At 40.7% G+C, this 21412-nt stretch overlaps 1 protein-coding gene across 1 annotated transcript in view; it reads right to left on the bottom strand.

Annotated features, from left to right (window-relative positions):
* QRFPR (pyroglutamylated RFamide peptide receptor) overlaps positions 1-9834 on the bottom strand; it is a 54863-nt gene extending 45029 nt beyond the window's left edge. Inside the window, exon 1 of the mRNA XM_023217621.1 lies at positions 9094-9834. Within this exon, the coding sequence (XP_023073389.1) occupies positions 9094-9433 (340 nt within the window). The 5' untranslated portion in view covers positions 9434-9834. The remainder of the gene's footprint in view (positions 1-9093) is intronic.
* Positions 9835-21412: the final 11578 nt, after the last annotated feature.

The following is a 21412-nucleotide window of genomic DNA, read 5'->3' as shown; positions in this document are numbered from 1 at the left end:
CACAGCATCAAACTGTTTCTCTATCCTTCTATTTCTCCTGGGATGTAAGAACATGCTGTCTTTGAAGATTTCTATTACCCTGAATAGCCTACAATCTCTCTGATACGACAGTAAATGTATTTCTCCAAAACCAAGCTACAGGTGGGACTAATTTAGTTTTTCAAAGACAGATAAAAACAATAAGCACTTACTTGATTACTTCAGAATTCATCGTTAAGAATCTTTAGTTTTAAGACATAAAAGCAAACAAATAGTATAGCTTCTGCTGAATTTTTCTTAAAGGCACAGACTGAGAGGGAACTGCCAATACCAACTTCTAGAAACCCCATTCACTGACCTTTCAATAATTCCTTAGCAGAGGGAGAAGGCATATGTCCACTACTAGAAGGAATTGGCAGCCTGGAAGTTGGTCCACTGGGGAGTATATATAATAAATGAGATGGGAACAGCAGAGGGAGATCCCAGCACTTCATCCCAAGGCAGGAAAGGCAGACAAGGAAGGGCTATTCAGAACTCTGGTTCAGCTTGATCCTGAGAAACCTAGTGCAGGGTTTAGCCTTATGGGGACACATATGATCAGGGAGCTTTAGTCCCTGGAAGTTGACTCACTCCAATAGACATAAATGGCCGACTCTGCTAAACATATCTATCTACCCTGAGTACCTTCCTACGGAAGAACTTCGTGCTAAGCAGACAAGCCTTTCCAAGGAGCTTGGTGGCTAACAGGGTCCCAAGTGTCACTACTGCAGTTGTTAGCTTGTCACACCTCCATGGATTCAGTTAGTAAGGAGACAATGAGCATCAATGGATTCAGGAAGTTTATTACTTGCACAGACGTCAAAGGCCAGATCAACACAGGAAGACACTGAGCCTTGAAGAGCAAGATGACTGACAGCATGGGCAATGGGTTGCTCTGCTGGGGAGGAGCAACCCTTAAACCACAGCCAAGCAATTGTACAGATTTATACAAAAGACTGCAGCTGAACCTTAAGTGGGAGCAGGGTGGGAAGTCTTACACTCAACTGAAACCAAACGGGAGACAGATGAGAGAAAGTCAGTCTCCCACAAGACAGGGATAAGAAACTGCCTCACAGTGGCTCCTCAATAGGCTTTTCTCCCTGCTGTAGGAGGTATCTCCAGGTCTTTGAATAGGAGTGACGATGGCACTCCCTGAGGTGCATGATTAGTTCTACGAGTAAGACAGCAAGGCCAAACTGGCTAGAATCCTTCCAGAATTTTCTGCAGCTACCAGGAAGTTCTCTCTCTTATTTCCTGAGATAAAAAGTTTTATTTTTTATTCCAGAATTTTTTATTGTGGTAAAATATATATAACATAAAATTTAGGATTTTAGCCATTTTTAAGTGTATGATTCAGTGGCATTAATCACATTCACAGTCTCATGCAATGATCACCACTATCTGTTTCAAAAACTTTTTCATAACCCCAAACAGAAATTTAAGGATTAAGCAATAACTTCCCACTCTGCCCTCCCCATACCCCCTGGTAACACTAGTATCTTTTCTGTTTCTATGACTTTGCCTATTCTAAATAGTTCACATAAATAGAATCACAGAATATTTGTCCTTTTGTGTCCGGCTTATTTCACTGAGCATAATGCTTTCAAAGTTCATCCACGTTGTAGTATCAGAACTTCCTTCCCTTTCATGGCTGAGTAATATTCCACTATGTGTATACACAGCATATTTTGTATATCCATTTGTCCATCAATGGACCCTTGGGTTGAGACAGGGAGTTTTAAAGAAAATGTAAGCTTATAGCTCCTGGGGTCAACTTACACACTTGGGCAAAAGACAGCTCAAGAATGAAACCACAACACAGAGGGAAGTGAATCTGGCCACAGAGGGGGAAGACGGTCATTGTTGAAGACTTTAATCCATTTATGCCTAAAACCAGCCCTAACTTTGAGCTTTTCAGTTGCAGAAGTAGAATATTCCCCTTTTTTTCTTAAGGTAGTTTAAGTTGGGCTTCTCTCCCTATAAACAAGAATCCTAATAAATCAACCACTTGTCAAAGAATAGTTATGTTTTAGAAAAGCAAACTAAAAAGGGCATTCATTTTATGCCTCCTAAGTGCATAGTGAAATGTTTAAAACTTTCTTACTGCTAAATCCTTTCCTGTCACTATTTTAAATATAAACTGTTCTTGTCCTAAGTGGAGAGAATCTTTTACATAAATCCCATTGCTGTTACTGCCACTCTCCCACCTACCAAGAAAATTTAGTGACCTACAGTATCTTTTCTTCTCAAAGTGTGCACATAGTTGATTTTAGGAAAGATCAACCAGAGGCTGGTCCACAGCATAATTCCTGACCTTACTTCCAAACTACTGTTGCTGTTGGGCCTCTGTTTAATTTACATCTTTTTTAAATACTTCCTTATTTTAAATAAGGAAGTTCTTCATCAACAGCTTTTATCATTTCTGTTGACTTTTTAAGCCCCGCAATACTGTTGATTTTACACCAATCTTACCATATGTAAATTTCCCCAGGCACTCTAAAATTTCTGAAACATCATAGAAAAAAAATTCTATAACAAATGTAACTGATGTTTTCTAGTCACTGATTGAATAATAAAATGGGACTGAAGAAGTTCCAGGTTAAGCTCTCTGTTCTAAATTGGCCCTCAAAATTAAGATCTTTTCACTAAATGAAGTTCAACAACCTCCTTTAATTCATTTCACAATGTATCAGCTCTCAATCTCTAAAAACACACCCTAACATTTCATGTTGTGTATAGCGAGTGCTTTCTTTCTTTCCCTCCTTTCCTTCCAGTTACATCCGTTCATTTTTCATATAAAATCATATGCAAAACTCTAACTCTTAAAAAGAGAGACAGGACCTGTTATAATGAAGCTTGGAACTTCGCCTCCTACCATTCTATTACCCGCCCACATCTGCTACTGTGGCCCTGGGCAAAATAGACTGAAAAACCTTTGTGGTGAGGTGTGCTAATTTATAACTAAAGTTCTATTCTCCAGGCAAGAGAATAATTCTTCTTGTATTTCTTTGTATGGCTTATATTCCAAACTTTTCACCATTTTTGACTTCTTTCCAAATTCATCTTGAAAGACTCTAAAAACGTCAGCGGCTTTAGTAAAGATGCAATAGGCTACAGAAAATGGAAGAATTGCCTCTGAGCTCCTTGTTGGACTCCAGTTAATATAATCTGCTTTTGCATTTTCTAAGCATTCTGACTGCCATTGCTATTTTTTAAATACATAATAGCTATATTGAGCTGGTACATGGGGTAGGCACTGCACTTTTTTAAAAAAAAAATACGTCTATTATTTCTTTAATCTTCATATCAGCCTGAGTACTGGAGCTGTCAGCATTTACACTACATCAATGGCTATAAATCTTGGCTGCAAATTATAACTTTTTTAACTTGGGGAACTCCTGGTGCTGTCAGCATTTACACTACATCAGTGGCTTTCAACTTTGGCTGCAAATTATAACTTTTCTAACTTGAGGAACTTTTGAAAACTCCATACCAATTATTATAATCAGACCAATTAAATCGGAATCTCCAGGGGTAGGAACCAGGCATCTGTGCTTTAAAAAACTCCCAGATGATTCCTACATGTTGCCAAGATTGAGCATGACCACTCTAAGAGAAATTCTCATATCAACTGCTGAGAAAATTAATTTTCTGTATTTTCTTACCCTAATACTCTTCAAAAGTAGTAAAGGTGCATGAAAGTGTACTTCCCCCAGCGATGCTGCCATTACTTAGAATATATTTCAAACTCCTTTTTTTTGAAATTGCTTTTAGTCATTTTGCCAGCCACTGCTAGAAAATTCTTTTCACTGCCCACAAAAGGATTTGGGAGAAAGCTGCAGAACTGTGTGTGCACCTGGGGAGACCATTCTCCCCCGGGCTGTGCCTGCATCCACAGCAGGACGAAAGTGGATACAGAGTCCAGCAGGATCCTAGCAAGGCCACTACTCCAGGCACACCCCAAACACTCCCCATCTCATCTTATTAATGCTTACAGTCATAAAGCAGGCTAGCATTAGAACTGATTTTCTATCTCCTTCTGGGAAGTGTTCAGAATTAGTATTCCTATGCCTTAAGTTTTCATTTACCTCAGCTACCACGAGTCCCATTCTCTCCCAGTCCATCCCTCAACTTTGGACTCAAACCCATCAGACTGTGAACATCCCCTAATCTGATTCAAGCTCCCTACTCCTCATTACTTGCACTGCGTGCTCTGGAACCCTGACATCTACAAAACCCCCTGCATTCTCCATCACTTCTGTGAATGCTTCCTCCCCTTCTTAGTCTAATGGAAACTTGGCTTTTCCACAGAAACACAGCTTTCTCAATACCTGCAATATCCCAGTGCACACAGGAAATACCTAGGAAATGCTGAATACAAGAATGACTCATAGTGTCATTAATAATACTTTAGACGTTGGGCAGAGGAACAAGATACCATGAGAGAATGATGGATGTTGGCAAGATATTCATGTGTGAGTGCCAAGTCTTCAGATCAGGTGAAAGACCATGGCTTATGATATTGATTAGATACCGATTGCAGAATCATCAGCAAAGAAGTGAGAGTCGTGACTATAACCTCTATGCAGAAATTGATGATGAAAGAAAAGAGATTGCATGCTAAGCTTCAGTGGACACTTACTTGCAAAATAAGAGAAAGATTGAGAACCCTCAAAAGGCAGAAAATACAGAGATAGAGACATAAAGGAAACAAAGAAAGACAAAGACTAGTTCATGGAAACTTAGAGAAGAGAGTGGTATTCTGTAGCACTGGTCACAAGCAAACTCAATTGTTCTACATTTAGCTGGAAGAAACAGAACATGTTCAGTGAGTGAATTTGGAGGAGCATTTGGACATTGTGAAGAAAAAAATAAAAAAGAGGAAAAAACAAAACAAAACAAAACAAAATGAGGAGGAACAAGCTGCAGATAAGAATAGGTAAATTTGGTGGCCCTAAGGAGGCAATGTGCAAATCCACTGCTGCAGTCTAGCCAAGGAAATCAGAGAAGAGAACAGAGACAAAACTTTCCTAAAGGAAAGGGCCATGGCAGCACAACTCCACCCTCATATAAGTAATTTAAAAAACTCATAAGCATATGTTGTTTATAATACTTGGGGACATAGAATCCCCACTCCTGCTAGCTCCATGTTGGAAGGAGTCCTGGAGAGTAGAGAGTGAGTCAACTGGTAGACGGAAGGTAAGACGATAAGGGAATGATGGCAATGCAAGGTGGATGAAAGGAATTGAATGTCAGCTTGCCTCCATGCTGGGCACACTTAGATGCTGTGGATCAGCTGTATCTCTTTCCAACTTCAGTGTAATTCATGTAAAAACATGTTTGTGGCTATACTTTGCCTCACCTATTATTCATGGTCCCCAGCAGTGTACAAAAGAAAACTCAATGTCTTTGCTCAGTGGTGTGCTGGAAAACAACAGTTTGATTTCTGTTCGTTTGTGATTTTTTTTTTTCACTTTTTTATAAACAGGCCTAACTAGTAAGTGCTGATTTCCATGATGTGAATACTCCTGCCACAACCAATTTTAAGGTAACAACATGAAGTCCCTGAAAGGGGACCTGAGTAGAGTTGTGCACACTGGGCTCTGTAAGGCAGTGTGGCTGGAGACAAGTGTAACTGGTTTGGGCTGGGGCTGATGCAGTCCATCTTCAAAAGCCTGTTATCTCTGTGTAGCCAGGTCTAAGAACCATTACTTACTTCAAGTAGTGCTTAACAAACTTTTTTTTTCCTTGTAAAGACCTGAGCTGACTTCTCTAGTGCTTATCAAACTTTAATGTGCATGTGAAACAACTGAGAACCTTGTTAAAATGCAGGTTTTGACTCAATAAGTGCTGCTGGTCCCCAGAAAGAAAGAGGAATGGACTAAAAAAAAAAATAAAACAGTCATTCCCAGCCTTACCATTATCGGAAATATTTGAGAGACAGGCAATGTAGAGATGTCACAAACTGGAAGTCCATGAATTATCTGTGACCGAGCCATAAAGATGCTTTCTTTTACTCGATTGCATTTTACTTTTGGATTTGACTTAGAAGTCAGCATCATAAAAATCTGTATTGCCAGCTTTTCGGAAGGAGAGGTGGGGAAGCAAGAACAAGGACAAAAGAAGATGTGACAATCCAGGGCACCACTCCAGCATGCTGCAATCCTGCCCCCTTTAGAGGAGACAGTCTTTCTTTCATCGCTGTTGTTTCCTGGTGATCTTCATTTCTTTGTTTCTGTTTCCTACCTCACCCCTGAAGGAATCTGAGGGGTATTCATATTTTAGGTTTTTATATATATATATACTTTCCTCCCCAGTTGCACTACTTTTCTGTCTCATTTCCTGCCATTCCCCACATATAAACTGTGCATTCTTGCAATGCCTTGCATGGTATTCTTGGAATACACCATCTTCTTTCTTGCCTCCAACTTGGCACTGACCCCTGTTCCTAGAACACACTCCATCCTCTGCTGGAAACAGTCTAAATTATTCTCTGAATTATTCTTCAAGACCTAGCTTGAACATCACATCCTTGAGGAAGCCTTCCTGATTATTCTGTGCTCCTAGAGCAGAGTGGATCCTCTTTCTATCAAATCCTCTTATTGCTAATTTTGGGGCCATCTCCTATTCTCTGAGGTCCTGAAGGGCACAGATAGACTTGACTCACTTTTGTACTCTCAAGGTAGAATACTTTGCCAGATAGGACATCCTCAATAGCTTTGTAAAATAATAAATTGTGAATTAATTTTTGGCTCTTAGATTACATTTTCTTGAACTTTTCTTTTGTTAATTTATCAAGGAAATTTTGCAATGATTATCCTGTTCTATAATGCACAAGCTAATTCTGTTTTCATATTTATCTCTAACCCCTCTACAGGCTCTCACCTCTCCCTCGCACTTCAATTTTGGTATTATTTACTCGATTTATAAGATTATTATTTACTCTATAAATCTTGTCCCAGATAAACATAGGCCACCCCCAATTAAACACCCCTTAATAGAATCAATACCTTATACTTTCATGGCATGACCAACATTTTTCAAAGCACTTTTACTAACACACTTTATTCTCACACTAACCATGTAAAAATAAATGAGCAATGTATTACTCTCCTTCAGTATTTAGAAGCTAAAGTGAAATGTTCTCCATGAAGTAAGAAGCAGGGAGAAAAGAAAACTTGAGAAAAACCTTGGCAGTTCCCAAATAAGCCCTGAGGATGGACGGCCTTTCTCGGCCATCATTCCCCAATATGAACAGGAGCTCAAGATCTGACTCACTGCACTTTCTTTCCTTCTTTTTTTTTTTTTTGAGATGGAGTCTTGCTCTGTCACCCAGTCTGGAGTGCAGTGGCACGATCTCGGCTCACTGCAACCTCTGCCTCCTGGGTTCAAAAATTCTCCTGCCTCAACCTCCCAAGTAGCTGGGACTACAGAAGCGTGCCACCATACCCGGTTAATTTTTTTTTGTTGCTTGTATTTTTGGTAGAGATGGAGTTTCACCGTGTTAGCCAGGATGGTCTTGATATCCTGACCTCGTGATCCACCCGCCTTGGCCTCCCAAAGCGTTGGGATTACAGGCGTGAGCGACCGCGCCTGACTGGACTCACTGCACTTTCAAACATCTCTAATCCCTAATATTTTACTGAAAAATTGAGACTCAGACATGCAAAATTAATATGTATTACGGCCAAAATAGTAATCCAGGTCTTTTGATCCCCACCATAAAATCCCACTTTGCATAATTATTTTCACCTTTACAAATGGAGCTATAATCATCCCCAGTACAAATAAGCTTCATAAATCTGCTTTCACAAACATTTAGAAATGAAAACTCACATGCTTTTCCCCCAAAACACAAGTTCTGTATGATGATCAAAAAACACCCCACTAATTTTATGGAGTTAGTTGCACAGAGCAACTTTAAAATGCCCAAATATAATTACTGCATCAGTGTGCATAAGAAAGTCTCTAATTCATAAATCAATGTCTTACTTTCCACATTGCGTATTACTTTCAAGTCAATGCTCTGTACTCAATGTTTAATGCTTTTTTGAAAATACTTACATTGTAGATTGATAAGAATCAAAGACTTTAACATTCTGACTCACTAACAGCAAACTCAGTTTAAGCTAATCGGGAAAAAAGCAATGCTCACGATCTCAAATTGGTAATGGTAGGATGAAACACCATGACTTTAAGAGAATTAGTAATGGTATAGAAATAGCAGAGATTGAAGGCATAATGATCTATTTCTCTTACATTTCTAACCATTTTGATGTGGCCACAAGAATACACCCAACCGGGAAAATGCAGAGGCCCACGGTGCACCATAAGCACTGGTGAGAACACAACACTACTGCTGATGGATTTACACCAGGGCATTCTCCAGCTGTGTTTTTGGAACGGTTGGATCATCTGCAGAAACAGTATATCTTTTTTGCCAACCTCCACACACTGTTCCCAACTCAGTGACTCCATCTCTCTTCTGTCATTTTTGTTCCTATAAACATTATACGGAAGGAGGAGAATGTCATCTCTCATTTTTTAATAGACAGGAGGGCATCAGTTTTCTGTGTTCCTTCTTCCTGCATGACACTTAATACAGTTTTTTAAAGGATAAGTTCAGTATATTTTTACTGCACATTAATTATATTTGTTTTATGTTCATAGGTACAAGAAGCTGTCTGCAAGCCACTGGGAAGTGAGGGTGGAGGCTGGGGGAATGAGGAAATGAGATTTTTAACTTTGGTTTGCTCTTTCTTAGAACTTCGCCACCTGTGTTCACTTGGATGTAAGTTTTTTTTGCCGCCTGTGATTTCTGTCCAGCGCTTCCTCCTTGTGGCATAGAGACATACATTGGGGAAAGGCTTGGGAAAGGTCCCGAGCGGTGAGGTAGGGAGTCGCACCCCTCGCCACTTATTTCAGCTCCCTTTTCTGTAATTACCAGATTTGTCTCCCCTGGTTTTCTTACTAAAAGTAAGATAAAAAATATTTCAAATAATTAAACAAACCAAAGTTAAAAATCTGCCTGAAAGGCAGAGGGTTAACGGAGAAGGAGCGGGGCGCGACTCTTACCCCCAAGCCAGTTGTCGGAAATGTTCTGGAGCATGGTGACGGGGATGCAGAAGAAGGTGATGAGCAGGTCACTGAGCGCCAAGGAGCAGATAAAGATATTGGTGACGGTGCGCATGGCCTTGCTGCGGGTCACCACGTAGAACACCAGAGCATTGCCAAAGAGCGCCAGGGCGAAGATGAGCACGCCGGTGAGCACGAGGGCCAGCTTGGCGCGCCCAGGTAGCTCTGGGGTGTAGACGAGCGGTCGCAGCCGGTACAGAGCGATGAACTGCTCCCGCGTCAGGTTGTGGTCCCGCAGCAGCCGGGAGAACTGCTCCGGGGTGATGTTGAGCGCCTGCATTGCTGTACGCTCCCGGGACGCGGGGCCACCGCCCGCTACTTCCTGGCCACCCGCGGCGCAGGGAGGGCTTCGGGGGAACCAGGAGGAGGCCGCCTCCCTTCCTCTGCTCTGGACTCAGGCGCGCGGGAGGGCTCTCGGCTGCACCGCGGGAGGTTAGAGAAAGGCGAGCAGCTCAGGGATCAAATCCACGATAAAGAGGCAGGAAGCCAAAGCACTGGGAAACTCAATCTCAGTGGCCAAAAAATATTCGCGGTTCAAATAAAGTTCTTCCCTTGCTCTTCCCTAAGGCGAGGCGCCGCGACGGTACGGGGTGCTGGAACGCCATGTGAGGGTCCCAGCGCCTCTCGCTCCCCGCCTTCTGGCCATGCGATGCGGACGCCGGACCCGGTAGGGAAGCGGCGGAGGGTGGGGCTGAACTCGGTGACGCCCCCCTCCCACCCAGCTTCAGTGGCGCCAACGCCGCTTCCCCGCACCCTTAGGGCGAGGGAAGACTTCCCTGGCTCCCCACCTTACTGCCGCCCAGCGCCTTTCTCAGGGCATGGCCCCAGTCAGGTCATGCTTATATGTGAAACTGAGTATTGCGGGATTCCACAGTTTCAAGTTTCTCCTCTTGAAAAATAATGGGAGCCACAACTACCCAAGGCAAATAAGGTTTATTTTAAATTATTTTCTGTATTGAAAAATAATTAAGATAGTTAAAATATAGAACGTGGGAAATTGCAAAGATAATACAGAAAGATCCTGTGTACCCGCCCTTCACCCAGTTTCCTCCATTCGTTACATCTTAGTTAACTACGGAACAATACAAAACCAGGAATTTGACACAGGTACAGTGTTTGCATATTTTTATCTCAAGTGTAGATTCCTGTAGCCATCAGGATACAAACTCTTCTATCACCACAAAAATCTCCTTGATGCTTTTTATACTCACACCAAGCCCCTCCCTCCACCATCTCTAACCCCTCACAACTACTAATCTGTTCTCTCTCAACTTTTGTCAGAACATTATATAAGGGAAACCATACAATATGCTTCCTTTTGATATTGAATTTCCTTCGCTTAGCCTAATACCCTTTAAATCCATCCAAGTTGTATGTATTAATGGCTGTTTCTTTTTATTGCTGAGGCTACATATCACCGTTTATTTAACCATCCACCTCTTGTAGGACATTTTGTTTGATTACCATTTTGAGCTGTTACAAATAAAGCTGCTATAAAGAATCATGTACTGGTTTTTGTGTGAACAATTTTCCTTTCTATAGGAAATGCCAAAAGGTTTTGATCATTGAATCTGTAATGTGTATATTGAATTTTTAAAGAGATTGACTACTTTTCAGAGTGCCTGTACAATTCTCCATTTCTACCATCAATGCATGACGAGTTACGTTTCTCCACATCCTTGCCAGCATTTGGTTTTGTCACTATTTTTTTTAAGCTGTTCTAATAGATGTGTAGTGATAACTCTTTAGGACCTTAATTTACATTTCCCTAATGGCAAGTAATATTGAACCTCTCATGTGCTTATTTGCCATCCTTGTATCTTCTTTGGTGAAACGTCTTTCCATGTGTTTTGTCAATTTCTAATTGTATTGTTTAGTTTATTTGCTGTTGAAAGTTCTTTTTATATTGTACGTACAATTCCTTTGTCAGTAAATGGTTTGCAAATATTTTCTTCCAGTCTGTAGCTTGTTATTTATCTTCTTACAGAACAGCTTTTAGTTTTAGTGAAGTCGTATTTACCAATGTTTTCTTTTATAGATAGCTTTTAGTGTTCAGTCTAACAACTTCACCAAAGCCTATTTCTCAAAAACTTTCTCTTAGGTATGTTTCTAAAACTGTTACAGTTTTATATTTTATGTTTTGGGCTCTCTATTCTGTTGAATTGATCTATATGTCTATCTATCCTCCACATTCTTGACTACTGTAGCTGTATAATAAGTTTTGAAATCAAGTAGAGCAATTTCTCTTACTTCATTCTTATTTTTCAAAATTATTGTAACTATTCTCAGACCTGTGCTTATTCATATACATTTTACAATCAACTTGTCTATGTCTACAAAAAACCTTGCTGGGATTTTGATAGGAATTGACAAATTTACTAGGTTGAGTTTTTCAATCCATGACTAGAATGTCTTTCCATATATTTAGATCTGCGATTTATTTCAAAGGCATTTTACAGTTTCAGCATGTAGGTCCTGTGCATATTTTTAGATTTGCACGTAAGTATTTCATTTTGGGGGGACGTTTGTACATGGTACTTACTGTATTGAATTTTTCATTTTTGGTTCCATGTGTTCATTACTAGTATGCAGAAATCCAATTGATTTTGTATGTTGATCTTGATTCCTCCAATGTTGATGAATTTACTTAATTTTATTAGGAGGTTGATATGGTTTGGCTCTGTGTCCCCACCCAAATCTCATCTTGTAGCTCCCATAATTCCCATGTGTTGTAGGAGGGACCCAGTGGGAGATGATTGAATCATGGGGTGGGTCTTTCCTGTGCCGTTCTTACGATAGTGAATGGGTCTTGTGAGATCCGATGGTTTTAAAAACAGCAGTTTCTCTGCACAAGCTCTCTCTTTGCCTGCTGCCATCCATGTAAGATGTGACTTGCTCCTCCTTGCCTTCCACCATGATTGTGAGGTGTCCCCAGCCATGTGGGACTGTAAGTGCAATAAACCTCTTTCTTTTGTAAATTGCCCAGTCTTGGGTATGTCTTTATCAACAGTGTGAAAATGGACTAATACAGAGGGTTTTTTTTTTGGTAGATTTCTTGGACTTTTCTATATAGACAATCACATTATCTGAGAAGAAAGACAGTTTTATTTCTTCCTTTCTGATCTGTATGCTCTTTATTTCCTGCTTTAGTTGTTTGTTTAGGTTTTTTAATTTTTTTTATTTTTTTGCCTTAGCTCAATGGTTGGAGAATACAGTTTACTATGTTAAATGGTGATGGAGAATAGAGATCCTTGTCTTGTGCTCAATCTTATAAGGATGTATTCAGCCTTCTTTCACCATTAAGTATAATGCTGGTTGCAGATGTTCTTTATCAACTTGAGAAGGTTACTCTCTACTCTCAACTTGTGGAGAGATTCTATCAATGGTGTTAAATTTTGCCAAATGATTTTCTGCATCAATTAATACTATCATGTGATTTTTTTCTTCAGCCTGTTAAAATGGTGGATTACATTGATTGGCTTTTGAATATTGAATCAGTCTTGAATATTTTAAGTAAACCCCATTTTAGTCATGGTGTGTAATTCTTTATATACATTGTTCATTGTTAAATTCTATTAGTTAGGATTTTAAAGAATTTTATGTCTATCTTCATGAGGGCTATTGGTCTGTAATTTTTTTTCTTTTTGTATTTTTTATCCTGGTTTTGGCATTCAGGTAATAATAGCATCATAGAATGAATTGGGAGCATTCTCTCCTTTTCTATTTTCTGGAAAAGACTGTTTAGAAATGGTATTAATTCTTCTTTAAAAGTTTGGTAGTATTCTAAGAATTCCTTTAAAGGTGTTCCTAAATGATGGATTTAATTTTGTTAATAGTTTAGTAATATTCAAATTATCTATTCCATATCGGGTGAGTTTTTTTAAGAATTGATAAATTCCTTCTGAATTTATGTGTGTAGAGTTGTTAATAGTATTCTCTTAATATCCTTTGTATGGCTGAAGGATATCCCGTCTCATTCCTGATTTTAGAATTTCTGCCTTCTCTCTCTCTTTTGTCAATCTAGTTAGAGGTTTGGCTATTTTATTGCTATTTACAAAGAAACAATTCTTAGCTTCACAGATTTTCTCTATTATTTTCTCTGAATTTCATCTCTTGATTTTCATGCTCTTATCCTTATTATTTTCTTCCTTCTACTTGCTTTCATTTTATTTTGCTACTCGTTTTCTAGTTTCTTGAGGTAGAAACTTTAATTATTTACTTGGAATCTTTTCTCTTTCCTTTTTTTTTTTTTTTTTTTATTATACTTTAAGTTCTAGGGTACATGTGCATAACGTGCAGGTTACATATGTATACATGTGCCATGTTGGTGTGCTGCACCCATCAACTCGTCAGCACCCATCAATTCATCATTTATATCAGGTATAACTCCCCAATGCAATCCCTCCCCCCTCCCCCCTCCCCATGATAGGCCCCAGTGTGTGATGTTCCCCTTCCCGAGTCCAAGTGATCTCATTGTTCAGTTCCCACCTATGAGTGAGAACATGCGGTGTTTGGTTTTCTCTTCTTGTGATAGTTTGCTAAGAATGATGGTTTCCAGCTGCATCCATGTCCCTACAAAGGACGCAAACTCATCCTTTTTTATGGCTGCATAGTATTCCATGGTGTATATGTGCCACATTTTCTTAATCCAGTCTGTCACTGATGGACATTTGGGTTGATTCCAAGTCTTTGCTATTGTGAATAGTGCCGCAATAAACATACGTGTGCATGTGTCTTTGTAGTAGCATAATTTATAATCCTTTGGGTATATACCCAGTAGTGGGATGGCTGGGTCATATGGTACATCTAGTTCTAGATCCTTGAGGAATCGCCATACTGTTTTCCATAATGGTTGAACTAGTTTACAATCCCACCAACAGTGTAAAAGTGTTCCTATTTCTCCACATCCTCTCCAACACCTGTTGTTTCCTGATTTTTTAATGATTGCCATTCTAACTGGTGTGAGATGGTATCTCATTGTGGTTTTGATTTGCATTTCTCTGATGGCCAGTGATGATGAGCATTTTTTCATGTGTCTGTTGGCTGTATGAATGTCTTCTTTTGAGAAATGTCTGTTCATATCCTTTCCCCACTTTTGGATGGGGTTGTTTGTTTTTTTCTTGTATATTTGTTTGAGTTCTTTGTAGAGTCTGGAAATTAGCCCTTTGTCAGATGAGTAGATTGCAAAAATTTTCTCCCATTCTGTAGGTTGCCTGTTCACTCTGATGGTAGTTTCTTTTGCTGTGCAGAAGCTCTTTAGTTTAATGAGATCCCATTTGTCAATTTTGGCTTTTGCTGCCGTTGCTTTTGGTGTTTTAGACATGAAGTCCTTGCCCATGCCTATGTCCTGAATGGTACTACCTAGATTTTCTTCTAGGGTTTTGATGGTATTAGGTCTAACATTTAAGTCTCTAATCCATCTTGAATTAATCTTCGTATAAGGAGTAAGGAAAGGATCCAGTTTCAGCTTTCTACTTATGGCTAGCCAATTTTCCCAGCACCATTTATTAAATAGGGAATCCTCTCCCCATTTCTTGTTTTTCTCAGGTTTGTCAAATATCAGATGGTTGTAGATGTGTGGCATTATTTCTGAAGGCTCCGTTCTGTTCCATTGGTCTATATCTCTGTTTTGGTACCAGTACCATGCTGTTTTGGTTACTGTAGCCTTGTAGTATAGTTTGAAGTCAGGTAGCGTGACGCCTCCGGCTTTGTCCTTTTGACTTAGGATTGTCTTGGCAATACGGGCTCTTTTTTGGTTCCATATGAACTTTAAAGCAGTTTTTTCCAATTCGGTGAAGAAACTCATTGGTAGCTTGATGGGGATGGCATTGAATCTATAAATTACCTTGGGCAGTATGGCCATTTTCACAATATTGATTCTGCCTATCCATGAGCATGGTATGTTCTTCCATTTGTTTGTGTCCTCTTTGATTTCACTGAGCAGTGGTTTGTAGTTCTCCTTGAAGAGGTCCTTTACATCCCTTGTAAGTTGGATTCCTAGGTATTTGATTCTCTTTGAAGCAATTGTGAATGGAAGTTCATTCCTGATTTGGCTCTCTGCTTGTCTGTTACTGGTGTATAAGAATGCTTGTGATTTTTGCACATTAATTTTGTATCCTGAGACTTTGCTGAAGTTGCTTATCAGCTTAAGAAGATTTTGGGCTGAGACGATGGGGTTTTCTAAATACACAATCATGTCATCTGCAAACAGGGACAATTTGACTTCCTCTTTTCCTAACTGAATACCCTTGATTTCTTTCTCTTGCCTGATTGCCCTAGCCAGAACTTCCAACACTATGTTGAATAGGAGTGGTGAGAGAGGGCATCCCTGTCTTGTGCCAGTTTTCAAAGGGAACTTTTCCAGTTTTTGCCCATTCAGTATGATATTAGCTGTGGGTTTGTCATAAATAGCTCTTATTATTTTGAGGTACGTTCCATCAATACCGAATTTGTTGAGCGTTTTTAGCATGAAGGGCTGTTGAATTTTGTCAAAAGCCTTTTCTGCATCTATTGAGATAATCATGTGGTTCTTGTCTTTGGTTCTGTTGATATGCTGGATTACGTTGATTGACTTGCGAATGTTGAACCAGCCTTGCATCCCAGGGATGAAGCCCACTTGATCATGGTGGATAAGCTTTTTGATGTGCTGCTGAATCCGGTTTGCCAGTATTTTATTGAGGATTTTTGCATCGATGTTCATCAGGGAGATTGGTCTAAAATTCTCTTTTTTTGTTGTGTCTCTGCCAGGCTTTGGTATCAGGATGATGCTGGCCTCATAAAATGAGTTAGGGAGGATTCCCTCTTTTTCTATTGATTGGAATAGTTTCAGAAGGAATGGTACCAGCTCCTCCTTGTACCTCTGGTAGAATTCAGCTGTGAATCCATCTGGTCCTGGGCTTTTTTTGGTGGGCAGGCTATTAATTGTTGCCTCAATTTCAGAGGCTGCTATTGGTCTATTCAGGGATTCAACTTCTTCCTGGTTTAGTCTTGGAAGAGTGTACGTGTCCAGGAAATTATCCATTTCTTCTAGATTTTCTAGTTGATTTGCGTAGAGGTGTTTATAGTATTCTCTGATGGTAGTTTGTATTTCTGTGGGGTCGGTGGTGATATCCCCTTTATCATTTTTTATTGCGTCTATTTGATTCCTCTCTCTTTTCTTCTTTATTAATCTTGCTAGCGGTCTGTCAATTTTGTTGATCTTTTCAAAAAACCAACTCCTGGATTCATTGATTTTTTGGAGGGTTTTTTGTGTCTCTATCTCCTTCAGTTCTGCTCTGATCTTAGTTATTTCTTGCTTTCTGCTAGCTTTTGAATGTGTTTGCTCTTGCCTCTCTAGTTCTTTTAATTGTGATGTTAGAGTGTCAATTTTAGATCTTTCCTGCTTTCTCTTGTGGGCACTTAGTGCTATAAATTTCCCTCTACATACTGCTTTAAATGTGTCCCAGAGATTCTGGTATGTTGTATCTTTGTTCTCATTGGATTCAAAGAACATCTTTATTTCTGCTTTCATTTCGTTATGTACCCAGTAGTCATTCAGGAGCAGGTTGTTCAGTTTCCATGTAGTTGAGCGGTTTTGATTGAATTTCTTAGTCCTGAGTTCTAGTTTGATTGCACTGTGGTCAGAGAGACAGTTTGTTATAATTTCTGTTCTTTTACATTTGCTGAGGAGTGCTTTACTTCCAATTATGTGGTCAATTTTGGAATAAGTGTGATGTGGTGCTGAGAAGAATGTATATTCTGTTGACTTGGGGTGGAGAGTTCTATAGATGTCTATTAGGTCCGCTTGGTGCAGAGATGAGTTCAATTCCTGGATATCCTTGTTAACTTTCTGTCTCGTTGATCTGTCTAATGTTGACAGTGGAGTGTTGAAGTCTCCCATTATTATTGTATGGGAGTCTAAGTCTCTTTTTAAGTCTCTAAGGACTTGCTTTATGAATCTGGGTGCTCCTGTATTAGGTGCATATATATTTAGGATAGTTAGCTCTTCCTGTTGGATTGATCCCTTTACCATTATGTAATGGCCTTCTTTGTCTCTTTTGATCTTTGATGGTTTAAAGTCTGTTTTATCAGAGACTAGGATTGCAACCCCTGCTTTTTTTTGTTCTCCATTTGCTTGGTAGATCTTCCTCCATCCTTTTATTTTGAGCCTATGTATGTCTCTGCATGTGAGATGGGTCTCCTGAAGACAGCAGACTGATGGGTCTTGACTCTTTATCCAGTTTGCCAGTCTGTGTCTTTTAATTGGAGCATTTAGTCCATTTACATTTAAGGTTAATATTGTTATGTGTGATCTTGATCCTGCCATTATGATATTAACTGGTTATTTTGCTCATTAGTTGATGCAGTTTCTTCCTAGGCTCGATGGTCTTTACATTTTGGCATGTTTTTGCAGTGGCTGGTACCGGTTATTCCTTTCCATGTTTAGGGCTTCCTTCAGGGTCTCTTGTAAGGCAGGCCTGGTGGTGACAAAATCTCTAAGCATTTGCTTATCTGTAAAGAATTTTATTTCTCCTTCACTTATGAAACTTAGTTTGGCTGGATATGAAATTCTGGGTTTAAAATTCTTTTCTTTAAGAACGTTGAATATTGGCCCCCACTCTCTTCTGGCTTGTAGAGTTTCTGCCGAGAGATCTGCTGTCAGTCTGATGGGCTTCCCTTTGTGGGTAACCCGACCTTTCTCTCTGGCTGCCCTTAAGATTTTTTCCTTCATTTCAACTTTGGTGAATCTGGCAATTATGTGTCTTGGAGTTGCTCTTCTGGAGGAGTATCTTTGTGGCGTTCTCTGTATTTCCTGAATTTGAATGTTGGCCTGGCCTGCTAGGTTGGGGAAGTTCTCCTGGATGATATCCTGTAGAGTGTTTTCCAATTTGGTTCCATTTTCCCCCTCACTTTCAGGCACCCCAATCAGATGTAGATTTGGTCTTTTGACATAATCCCATACTTCTTGCAGGCTTTGTTCATTTCTTTTTCTTCTTTTTTCTTTTGGTTTCTCTTCTCGCTTCCTTTCGTTCATTTGATCCTCAATCGCTGATACTCTTTCTTCCAGTTGATCGAGTCGGTTACTGAAGCTTGTGCATTTGTCACGTATTTCTCGTGTCATGGTTTTCACCTCTGTCATTTCGTTTATGACCTTCTCTGCATTAATTAGTCTAGCTGTCAATTCTTCCACTTTTTTTTCAAGATTTTTAGTTTCTTTGCGCTGGGTACGTAATTCCTCCTTTAGCTCTGAGAGGTTTGATGGACTGAAGCCTTCTTCTCTCATCTCATCAAAATCATTCTCTGACCAGCTTTGATCCGTTGCTGGCGATGGGCTGTGCTCCTTTGCAGGAGGAGATGCGCTCTTATTTTTTGAATTTCCAGCTTTTCTGCCCTGCTTTTTCCCCATCTTTGTGGTTTTATCTGTCACTGGTCTTTGATGATGGTGACGTACTGATGGGGTTTTGATGTAGGTGTCCTTCCTGTTTGATAGGTTTCCTTCTGACTGTCAGGACCCTCAGCTATAGGTATGTTGGAGATTGCTTGAGGTCCACTCCAGACCCTGTTTGCCTGGGTATCAGCAGCAGAGGTTGCAGAAGATAGAATATTGCTGAACAGCGAGTGCACCTGTCCGATTCTTGCTTTGGAAGCTTCCTCTCAGGGGTGTACTCCACCCTGTGAGGTGTGGGGTGTCAGACTGCCCCTAGTGGGGGATGTCTCCCAGTTAGGCTACTCAGGGGCCAGTGACCCACTTGAGCAGGCAGACTGCCCCTTCTCAGATCTCAACCTCCGTGTTGGGAGATCCACTGCTCTCTTCAAAGCTGTCAGACAGAGTCGTTCGCGTTTCACAGGCTTCTACTCCTTTAGCTGAGCCCTGTCCCCAGAGGCGCAGTCTACAGAGACAGGCAGGTTTCCTTGAGCTGCTGTGAGCTCCACCCAGTTCCAGCTTCCCAGCGGCTTTAGTTACCTACTTAAGCCTCAGCGATGGCGGGCGCCCCTCCCCCAGCCTCGCTGCTGCCTTGCGGTTAGATTGCCGCAGACTGCTGTGTTAGCAAGGAGAGAGGCTCCGTGGGCGTGGGACCCTCCCGGCCAGGTGTGGGATACAATCTCCGGTGTGCCGGTGTTACAGCGCAGTATTGGGGTGGGAGTTACCCGATTTTCCAGGTGTTGTGTGTCTCAGTTCCCCTGGCTAGGAAAAGGGACTCCCTTCCCCCTCGCGCTTCCCAGGTGAGGCGATGCCTCGCCCTGCTTCAGCTCTCGCTGGTCGGGCTGCAGCAGCTGACCAGCACCGATTGTCCGGCACTCCCGAGTGAGATGACCCCAGTACCTCAGTTGAAAATGCAGAAATCGCCGGTCTTCTGTGTCGCTCGCGCTGGGAGATGGAAACTGAAGCTGTTCCTATTCGGCCATCTTGCTCCGCCCTCCTTCTCTTTCCTAATGTAAGCATTCAGTGCCATAAATTTCCCTCTCAGCACTGGTTTAACTGTGTCCCACATGTTTTATGTGTTATATTTACATTTTCATTCAGCTCAATGTACTCTTTAATTTCCTTTTAAATGTCTTTTTTGACCAATGGATTATTTAGAAATGTCTTATTTAGTTTCCAAGTGCTTGAACATTTTTCTGCTATTTTTCTGTTTTCTAGTTTGACTCCCTTTTGGTCAGAGAGCATTTTCTGTATAATTGCATTCTTTTAAATTTGTTGAGGTTTGTTTTATGGCCAAGGGTATTATCTATTTCGGTATATGCTCCAAGGGCATTTGAAAAGGATGTGTTCATATTGTAACTGTTGAAGGAAACCTAAGGGAAGATGTCCAATCATAACCCATTGTAGGAGCAATGGTTCACATCTATGACTCCAATTCTCTGGACTAGGGACTGAAAGTTTGGGTCATAGAGAATGGCTCTCGAATGACATAGGAACCACATAGATAGAAGACATGCCCTGCCTCTCCCTGGTCCATAGTGTTGGGATCAAAGAAGGTCAGCAGCATAGCTTCAGGCTGATTCCAGCCTCAGGTGACCCAGAGAAGAAATCTCAGGGCTTTCTTAGGGCCAGAGCAGGTCTGATATGACTATATTTAATTCCTTGTGCTTTATGTAGACATACATTACTGCAGACAGCAATAGTGTTCATCTTTCCCAGTTCTACTCAGCACTCTTCAAAACAAGTAAAGGAGTATAGGGGGACGGCCGGGCGCGGTGGCTCAAGCCTGTAATCCCAGCACTTTGGGAGGCCGAGACGGGTGGATCACGAGGTCAGGAGATCGAGACCATCCTGGCTAACATGGTGAAACCCCGTCTCTACTAAAAAATACAAAAAACTAGCCGGGCGAGGTGACGGGCGCCTGTAGTCCCAGCTACTCGGGAGGCTGAGGCAGGAGAATGGCGTAAACCCGGGAGGCAGAGCTTGCAGTGAGCTGAGATCCGGCCACTGCACTCCAGCCCGGGGGACAGAGTGAGACTCCGTCTCAAAAAAAAAAAAAAAACAAAAACAAACAAACAAACAAAAAAAAGGAGTATAGGGGAAGCAGGGAAGTGTGAAAAGCAAAGACAAACTCTCATAGTGGCTCCCTAGGATATTTGAAAAGCTTTTGAATCCAGATTTTGAGAATTGTTTTTTGAAATAATGCATGATTGAAGCTAGTTTGATTGGAGCTAAGTGTACAAAAAAATGACATTTGCCTTTAAAGTTTTAAACTCTTTTGGGTCTTCCTCCCTCTAATAATATAGCACTAGACTTCATTTTCAAGACTTCTCTACACCTCTTCAACCCTCATCTCTTCAACCTCCCAACCCACTTTATCTCAACCACCCACATCTCACTCACCCAATTCTCTACCAAGTGAAAATATCCCTACTAAGGTAGCCCAAGGCTAATCTCACAAGACACTGCCAGTACTCCTGACCTTTCCTGCTCCCCCTAGAAACTCCTCATGACCATTTCCTGAACTACCTGCTTATTGTTTAAAAACCAGATAAGTAAATGAGTATTTATGCCTCTGTTCAATAACATTTTTGGATGTCTGCTGTATGCCAAGCACTATGTTCATCATTAAGAGTAGTATGGTGAAGAAACAGACCCAGTCTTAAGGGGTAACTCCTACAAGGGCACACAACACAGCTCAGCTCAGCCTTTGGGGAGCTTATTATCTAGTTTAGGGTCAAAAAACTACAGCCTGGGCCAAACATGGTTCACTATCTGTTTTTGTATAGCTCATGGGCAAGGAATAGTTTTCACATTTTCAAATCATTTTTAAAAATCATAAAGAGAATGTATTTC

Source organism: Piliocolobus tephrosceles, chromosome 3 (assembly GCF_002776525.5).
Source record: "Piliocolobus tephrosceles isolate RC106 chromosome 3, ASM277652v3, whole genome shotgun sequence".
Classification (NCBI taxonomy): domain Eukaryota; kingdom Metazoa; phylum Chordata; class Mammalia; order Primates; family Cercopithecidae; genus Piliocolobus; species Piliocolobus tephrosceles.
The sequence above is the reverse complement of the archived record's forward strand: the minus strand, read 5'-3'. Positions and strand labels throughout refer to the sequence as shown.